This window comes from Sapajus apella, unplaced genomic scaffold (assembly GCF_009761245.1).
Source record: "Sapajus apella isolate SASKATOON/1434 unplaced genomic scaffold, GSC_monkey_1.0 scaffold36, whole genome shotgun sequence".
Taxonomy (NCBI): Eukaryota; Metazoa; Chordata; class Mammalia; order Primates; family Cebidae; genus Sapajus; species Sapajus apella.
In genome coordinates, this window is record NW_022436976.1 from 33,823,914 (window position 1) to 33,833,277 (window position 9,364).

Consider the following 9,364-nt stretch of genomic DNA (forward strand, 5'->3'; position numbering starts at 1 on the left):
AAAAAAAAAAAAAAAAAAAGAAAAAGCATAATGTGGCCAGGTGTGGTGGCTCATGCCTGTAATCCTAGCACTTTGGGAGGCTGAGGCAGGTGGATCACCTGAGGTCAGGAGTTAAAGACCAGCCTCGCCAACATGGCAAAACCCCATCTCTAGTAAAATACAAAAATTAACCACGCTTGGTGGCGGGATGCCTGTAATCCCAGCTACTTGGGAGGCTAAGACAGGAGAATTGCTTGAACCTGGGGGCAGAGGTTGCAGTGAGGCACGAGACTGCAACCCTTCACTCCAGCCTGGATGAAAGAGCGAGACTTTGTATCAAAAAAAAAAAAAAAAAAAGAATAATGTCTTTGCATGGCAAGTTCTTGCAACAGGCTTTGCACCTAGTACCATGAAAAGCTGAAAAGCTAAGACTGTGAGACAGTTTAAGCAGGCAATGGCACCCTCCCTTCCAACCTCACTTTCTTGCTCATGTAAGTGCTACGCCTCGGTCTCCAACTGTCCTAGGCATGTTCCACACTTGCCTAATGAGTCTTGTCATAGGACAGATGATACAGGGATGGAGCTGAAAGTGTCAGATAAGGCTTGAGAGCTGGGAGCAAAGGGAAGAAAGAACAGAGACCACAGGAGTCCAGTGGTGACATATGCAAGAAACTTTTATTAAAAGGCTGCTAACGATCTTACATATTTAACTTTTCTTCAAGAGAGCTTTAAACCTACATTTATCAGCTCCTTATCCTTACAGCTCACCTGAGAGGCCCAAAGAACCATATCTAGTCTCATGATCTTTCTTTTCCCTTGGGGAGAAAAGCAGAAGTTCCTAAAAAGACTGAAAACCCAGACACCATCACACTTGAATGCTGTCCTACCACCTTCCTCTGACTGCTCATCCAGCCATCGGAGTACCCTGTGCTGAGCACAAGGGGATATTTCAGGGGGAGAAGCAGGGTACCCGAGGCTTCCAAGACATAGGAGAAGCAATTAAAGATGCAAATAAGACCATGTGACCAAGTGCTGAATTCTGGAGTTCAGATTTAGGTGTTCTTGCAAAGAAGATGGTGACAGAACTGAAAGGCTGGGGTCTCAGGAAAGGCCTGGCCTGTATTAAATATTTGCTGAATGAATGAATGAGTAAACAAATAAAGGACCTAGGCTTTGAAGGCTTTGGAATAAGGACATCTGTTCATCCCTGTGTGGAATTTACCAGTTGATAATGGTTTCATTCATTGTTATCTCTTTTTTTTCTTTTCTTTTCTTTTTTTTTTTTTTTTTGAGACAGAGTCTCACTCTGTCCCTCAGGCTGGAGTGCAATGGCGCGATCTCGGCTCACTGCAACCTCCGCCTCCCAGGTTCAAGTGATTCTCTTGCCTCAGCCTCCTGAGTAGCTGGGATTACAGGCGTGTGCCACCTCACCCAGCTAATTTTTGTAATTTTAGTAGAGACGGGGTTTTAACATCTTGGCCAGGCTGGTCTTGAATTCCTGATCTTATGATCCATGTGCCTCGGCCTCTCAAAGTGCTGGGATTACAGGCGTGAGCCACTGTGCCCAGCCTCATCCATTGTTATCTCATTTGAATCCTGTGATAGCTCTGTGAAAAGATCAGGGCAGAAATTTTTCTCGACATTTTCCAGATAAGGAGATTGAGACTCAGAGTGATGAAGTGACTGTGATTAATTCAGCACACATTTACTGAGTGCTTGCTATATGCTAGGATTCATGCTGGAAGCCAGACATATAGGAATGAAGTCCATTAAGCCCCAGATGCTCAGTCCAACAGTGCTGAAATGATACAAGGGCCGTTCCAGTGTTCTGGAAGCATAGGAGCAGGAATACCTGCCTCTGCCATGCACAGGGAAGCTGGCACTTGACCTTGGCTTCTGAGGATGAGTAGGAGTTTGTTGGGAGGAAAAGAGAAGTCTAGGCAGAAGGAATACATATATAAAGGAACAAAGGCAAGATATAATGTGGCTTATTTGGCATAAAGTGTTTAGTTGGATCTAGGGGAAGCACAGGTTGGTGAAGAGAAGGGGTATGGGAAGATTAAGCTTAGAGCGTTGGCTCTTTGGTTAGTTGGTTATTTGTCAAGTTGAACAGTTTGGGCTTGATCTTTAGAGCTGTGGAAAGCCATACAAGTTTCTATTTTTTATTTTATTCACTTAATTTTTTAGAGATGAGATGTTGCTCTTCTGCCAAGGCTGGCATTCAGTGGCATGATCATGGCTCCCTGCAGTGTTGAACTCCTGGGCTCAAGTGATCCTCCTACCTCAGCCTCCTGAGTCATAAAAGTTTTTAAAGCAAGAGAGTGATAGCCCTATACTGGGTCTTTACTGGAATGTGCATGTGTTTGCTGTTCTTGGCCTTTTTTTTTTTTTTTTTTTTCTCCAAAATAGCTCAGGAGCTGCTTCCTCCAGGAGCTGCTTCCTCCAGGAGCTGCTTCCTCCAGGAGCTTCTCCTTGATCATCAGGCCTCCAGGCTGAGTGGGATGCTTCCCATAGACTTTCTCAACCAGGACTCCTCTGTCTTATTACTTATCTACTGCTTTGTTACTCTGTGTTTACCCACCTTTTATTCTAGTCTGTGTCCACCCAGAGGTCAGGTAGCATGTCTGACTCATAAGCCCCATGCCCAGCACAGGGCTTGCCCCAGATCAATGTGCTCAGTAAATATTTGCTGAAAGAATGAATGGGAGGAGCTGGGTTCTACCCCAGTGCTGAGACAACATTTGGGGCAGGTGAGTGATGGGGGATTCTGAGTAGTGTGGATTTCCTCAGTGATGCTGGGATAAGGAGTGAGTGTGTGAATGGTGGGGTGACCATTAGAAGGTTGGTGACTCAAGATGACTCTGGAGGTCTGTTCCTGAGTGACCCTAGGTCTCTTTTGCAGATGGCTTCAGTGACGGATGGTAAAACTGGATTCAAAGATGCCTCTGACCAGAATTTTGACTACATGTTTAAGCTGCTTATCATTGGCAACAGCAGTGTTGGCAAGACCTCCTTCCTCTTCCGCTACGCCGATGACACATTCACCCCAGCCTTCGTTAGCACTGTAGGCATTGACTTCAAGGTGAAGACAGTCTACCGTCATGAGAAGCGAGTGAAACTACAGATCTGGGTGAGTCCCAGGAATCTTGGGGAGGATTTTCCTGAGAGGGGGCTGGTCTGTCAGTACAAGGGCTGGGAGGTAGGGCCAGCTTGGAACTTCTGGGCCTTATAGCATCAGGCGTTAATGCTCTTTCAGGTGTGGCCCCTGGGTCACCTTCTGCTAGTTTTATACAAGTTTGCTCTCTTTCAGGGGTTCAGATGCTTCTGCTGTTTAATTTTTCGAGAGGTTTTATGTTGGCTTGTCTAATATGAGTGACTAAGAAACTGGGATTTGGAGTTAGAGACTTGGGTTCAAATTCTGCTTCTTCCACTAAGTAGCCATGGAACTTGACTGAATTGCTTAACTTCTCTGGGCCACCCTTTCTTTTTTGGGGATTGTAATAGCATCTACATCATAAGGCTGTTGGGTCATTAGATCCTTGGCTTAGTTCCTAGAACATAGTAAATGCACAATAAATGTTAGCTACGGTATTGGTTATCTATTCTTGTATAACAAATGTGAGACCTCATTTCTACAAAAAATAAAACAAATTAGCTGGGCATGGTGATGTGCACCTGTAGACCCAGTTACTTGGGAGGCTGAAGTGGAAGGATTGCTTGAGTCCGGGAGATTAAGGCTGCAATGAGCCATGATCATGCCACTGCACTCCAGCCTGGACAATGGAATGAGATTTCATCTCAAATAAAAAATAAATAAGTTGGTAGTGTTAAACAACAATAGTAATTCCTTATCTCATCGTTTCTATGGATCAAACATTTGGGAGTGGCTTGGGGCCTCTCATGAGGTGTAGCCAGATGCTGGCTTGGGTTGCAATCATCTGAAACATAGACTGGGGCTGAGGATCTTTTTTTTTTTTTTTTTTTTTAACAGAGTCTTGCTCTGTCCCCCAGGCTGGAGTGCAGTGGTGTGGTCTTAGCTCACTGCAAACTCTGCCTCCAGGGTTCAAGCGATTCTTCTGCCTCAGCCTCCTGAGTAGCTGGGACTACAGGTGCTCACCACCATGCCTGGCTAATTTTTGTATTTTTAGTAGAGACAGAGTTTCACCATATTGGCCAGGCTGGTCTTGAACTCCTGACCACGTGATCCACCTACATCAGCCTCCCAAAGTGGTAGGATTACAGGCGTGAGCCACCATGCCCAGCCTGGGGCTAGAGGATCTTCAGGCTGCACACTCACATGTCTGGTGATGGCTATTGGCAGGAGGCCTTACTTCTTTTCCATTTGGCCTCTTAGAGTGTCTTCACAGAGCTGCTTAAGTGTCTTTATTTGCATGGCACCTGGCTTTTCCCAGAGTTAGAGACATAAAAGGCCAGAGGAAGTGGCAATGTCTCTTATGAGTTAGCCTTAGCCTTAAAGCATTCTGTTGGTCACTGATTCAGTGTGGGAGGAAACTACACAAAAATGTGAATATTGGGAGGAAATATTGGGGACCATCTTGGAAGCTGGCTACCACAGCTACTACTATTATTACTATCTACCAATAGTACTAATTAATTATGTACATATTTTAGATGATATAGCAACATATAAATCATATTGTTTTCAAAAATGAATTAGTACCTGGATTGGAAATCTTGAAAATTTGTGATTTAAAGTATTCAAAACATGAATTTTTATTATTATTTTATTTTTTTCGAGACAGAGTCTCACTCTGAGCTGGAGTGCAGTGGCACTATCTTGGCTCACTGCAACTTCTGCCTTTCGGGTCCAATTGATTCTCCTGCCTCAGCCCCCCGAGTAGCTATAATTATAGGTATGTGCCACCATGCCTGGCTAATTTTTATATTTTTAGTAGAGACAGGGTTTCACTATGTTGGCCAGGCTGGTCTTGAACTTCTGACCTCAGGCGATCCACTTGTATTGGTCTCCCATAGTGCTGGTATTACAGGCGTGAGCCACCATGCCCAGCCAGAACATGTATTATTGTTCTATTCTATGTGTTAAATGTACATTAATACATCATGTATATATCTTATTGTATATAGTATGCAGTCTGTATGTAGTACTTTTCTTTTTACAAATTATTTCCCATATATTATCTCACAATTAACACTATGAGGTAGGTACTACTTTAATACAATCCTATTTTGCAGAATAAGAAACTCAGAGATTAATTAACTTGCCTTAGGTCAACAACACTGCTATAAAGTGGGATTTCAACAAGCTCTTCTGATTCTAAAGTATGTGCTCTTTTCTGTACACTGTCCATCTGAGGTCTTAGTCCATATTTCCCTTCATGTTAATGTCAAATATTAATTTATATAGAGATAAAAGTTCATTTTGTTCATTTGCTCTCTATTAAAGGCATTGAGGAATCAGAGATCATTAGAACTAGAAGCTACATGGGTTGTCTAGTTCACTGATTCCCAAAGTGTGGTTTCCAGAACCATGGCATCAGCATCACCTTGGAATTTGTTAGAAATGCACATTCTTGCCGGGCACGGTGGCCTGTGCTTGTATTCCCAACTACTGGGGAGGCTGAAGTGGTAGGATCGCTTGAGCCCAGGAGTTCTGGGCTGTAGTGCACTATGCCGATCAGGTGTTTGCACTAAGTTCGGCATCAATATGGTGACCTCCCGGGAGTGGGGGACCACCAGGTTGCCTAAGGAGGGGTGAACCCATCCAGGTTGGAAATGGAGCAGGTCAAAACTCCCTTGCTGATCGGTAGTGGGATCACGCCTGTGAACAGCCACTGCACTCCAGCCTGGGCAACATAGTGAGACCCTGTCTCTAAAAAAAAAAAAAAGAAATGCACATTCTCAGGCCCATCTCAGAACTATTGAATCAGAAACTGTGGTGGGTAAGTGACAACAATCTGTGCTATAACAAGTTTTCCAGTTGGTTTTGTGGCAGGCTAACATTGTAGAACTACTTAGCTTAACTAGCTTGAGGTAAAAGTCGACAAGCATTTACTTAAAGCACCTAGGTGCTTTCACTCGTGTTATCTGACATCATCCTTGCAGTTTGTGCACAGGGGCACGTGAGAGCACAGAATATTTGGGGCATGGTGAGCAATTCAGTGAAACCGGATCAAGGTTGTGAAAGAGCAGGGGTGCTAAGAGAGAAATTTGCTAGAGAGGCTGTAGGCAGCAGATTGGGGGTCAAAGAGACCTTCCAGGGCAAACAGAAAGTTCTTGTCATCAGCCAGATGATTCATGCTTGATGAGTCCTTAGGAAGATGAAGAAATTATTATTATTATTTTATATATGTATATATAAATATATATACACATGTATTATTGTACTTTAGGTTCTGGGGTACATGTGCAGAACATACAGGATTGTTGCATAGGTACATACATGGCAATGTGGTTTGCTGCCTCCATCCCCACATCACCTATATCTGGCATCTCTCATCATGTTGTCCCTCCCCAACCTCCCTATCCCCCCGCTGTCCCTCCCGTATTCCCCCCCAACAGACCTCAGTGTGTGGTGTCCCCTCCCTGTGTCCATGTGTTCTTATTGTTCAACACCTGCCTATGAGTGAGAACATGTGGTGTTTGATTTTCTGTTCTTGTGTCAGTTCGCTGAGAATGATGGTTTCCAGATTCATTCATGTCCCTACAAAGGACACAAACTCATTGTTTTTTATGGCTGCATAGCATTCCATGGTATATGTGCCACATTTTTCTTGTCCAGTCTATCATAGATGGGCATTTGGGTTGGTTCCAGGTCTTTGCTATTGTGAACAGTGCCGCAATGAACATACGTGTGCATGTGTCTTTATAATAGAATGATTTATAATCCTTTGGATATATACCCAGTAATGGGATTCCTGGGTCAAATGGAATTTCTATTTCTAGGTCCTTGAGGAATCACCACACTGTCTTCCACAGTGGTTGAACTAATTTACACTCCGATTAACAGTGTAAAAGTGTTCCTATTTCTCCACATCCTCTCCAGCATCTGTTGTCTCCAGATTTTTTAATGATCACCATTCTAACTGGTGTGAGATGGTATCTCAATGTAGTTTTGATTTGCATTTCTCTAATGACCAATGAAGATGAGCATTTTTTCATATGTTTGTTGGCCTCATAAATGTCTTCTTTTGAAAAGTGTGTGTTCACATCCCTTGTCCACTTTTGAATGTTTTTTTTTTTTTTTTTTCTTGTAAATCTGCTTTAGTTCTTTGTAGATTCCGGATATTAGCCTTTTGTCCGCTGAGTAGATTGCAAAAATTTTTTCCCATTCTGTTGGTTGCCAATTCACTCTAATGATTGTTTCTTTTGCTGTACAGAAGGTCTGGATTTTAATTAGATCCAATTTGTCTATTTTGGCTTTTGTTGCCAATGCTTTTGTATTTTAGTCATGAAGTCCTTGCCTGTGCCTATGTCCTGAATGGCTTTGCCTAGGTTTTCTTCTAGGGTTTTTATGGTGTTAGGTCTTACATTTAAGTCTTTAATCCATCTGGAGTTAATTTTACTGTAAGGTGTCAGGAAGGCGTCTGGTTTCTGCTTTCTATGCATGGCTAGCCAGTTTTCCCAATACCATTTATTAAACAGGGAATCCTTTCCCCATTGCTTGTTTCTGTCAGGTTTGTCAAAGATCAGATGGTTGTACATGTGTGGTGTTGCCTCCGAGGCCTCTGTTCTGTTCCACTGGTCTATATCTCTATTTTGGTACCAGTACCATGCTGTTTTGATTACTGTAGCCTTGTAGTATAGTTTGAAATCTGGTAGTGTGTTGCCTCCCACTTTGTTCTTTTTGCTTAGAATTGACTTGGCTATGCGGGCTGTCTTTTGGTTCCATATGAAGTTTAAGGTGGTTTTTTCCAGTTCTGTGAAGAAGGTCATTGGTAGCTTGATGGGGATAGCGTTGAATCTGTAAATTACTTTGGGCATTATGGCCATTTTCACAATATTGATTCTTCCTAACCATGAGCATGGAATGTTTCTCCATCTGTTTGTGTCTTCTCTTATTTCCTTGAGCAGTGGTTTGTAGTTCTCCTTGAAGAGGTCCTTACGTTCCTTGTTAGTTGTATTCCTAGATATTTTATTCTCTTTGTAGAAATTGTGAATGGCAGTTTGTTCTTGATTTGGCTCTCTTTAAGTCTGTTATTGGTGTATAGGAATGCTTGTGATTTTTGCACATTGATTTTGTATCCCGAGACTTTGCTGAAGTTGCTTATCAGTTTCAGGAAATTTTGGGCTGAGATGATGGGGTCTTCTAAATATACAATCATGTCCTCTGCAAATAGAGACAATTTGAGTTCCTCCTTTTCTAACTGAATATCCTTTGTTGCTTTTTCTTGCCTGATTGCTCTGGCTAGAACTTCCAGTACTATATTGAATAGGAGTGGTGAGAGAGGGCATCCTTGTCTAGTGCCAGATTTCAAAGGGAATGCTTCCAGTTTTTGCTCATTCAGTATAATATTGTCTATGGGTTTGTTGTAAACAACTTTTATTATTTTGAGATACGTTCCATTGATACCTAGTTTATTGAGAGTTTTTAGCATAAAGACTGTTGAATTTTGTCGAAGGCCTTCTCTGCATCTATTGAGATAATCATGTGGATTTTGTCTTTGATTCTGTTTATGTGGTGGATTACGTTTATAGACTTGTGTATGTTGAACCAGCCTTGAATCCCCGGGAAGAAGCCTACTTGATTGTGATGGATAAGCTTTTTTATGTTCTGTTGCAATCAGTTTGCCAGTATTTTATTGAAGATTTTTGCATCTATGTTCATCATGGATATTGGGCTGAAGTTTTCTTTTTTTGTTGAGTCTCTGCAGGATGATGTTGGCCTCATAAAATGATTTGGGATTGATTCCCTCTTTTTGGATTGTTTGGAATAGTTTCAGAAGGAGTGGTACCAGCTGCTCTTCATATGTCTGGTAGCATTCAGCTGTGAACCCATCCAGACCTAGACTTTTTTTGGTTGGTAAGCTATTAATTGCTGCCTCAACTTCAGCCGTTGTTATTGGTCTATTCAGGGTTTTGACTTCTTCCTGGTTTAGGCTTAGGAGGGTGCAAGTGTCCAGGAATTTATCCATTTCTTCCAAGCTTACCGATTTATGTGCATAAAGTTGTTTATAGTAATCTTTGATGGTAGTTTGTATTTCTGTGGAATCGATGGTGATATCCCCCTTATCATTTTTTATTGCATCTATTTGATTTTTCTCTATTTTCTTTTTTATTAATCTGGCTAGTAGTCTGTCTATTTTGTTGATCTTTTCAAAAAACTAGCTCTTGGATTTACTGATTTTTTTTGAAGGGTTTTTTGTGTCTCTACCTTCTTCAGTTCTGCTCTGATCTTAGTTATTTC

General features: G+C 42.1%; 1 protein-coding gene across 1 annotated transcript in view; it reads left to right on the plus strand.

Annotated features, from left to right (window-relative positions):
- The window catches only part of RAB3B (RAB3B, member RAS oncogene family), an 83,310-nt gene that overhangs the window by 11,356 nt on the left and 62,590 nt on the right, over window positions 1–9,364 (plus strand). The window contains exon 2 of the mRNA XM_032297026.1: window positions 2,882–3,109. Coding sequence (XP_032152917.1) covers window positions 2,882–3,109 — 228 coding nt within the window. The remainder of the gene's footprint in view (window positions 1–2,881; window positions 3,110–9,364) is intronic.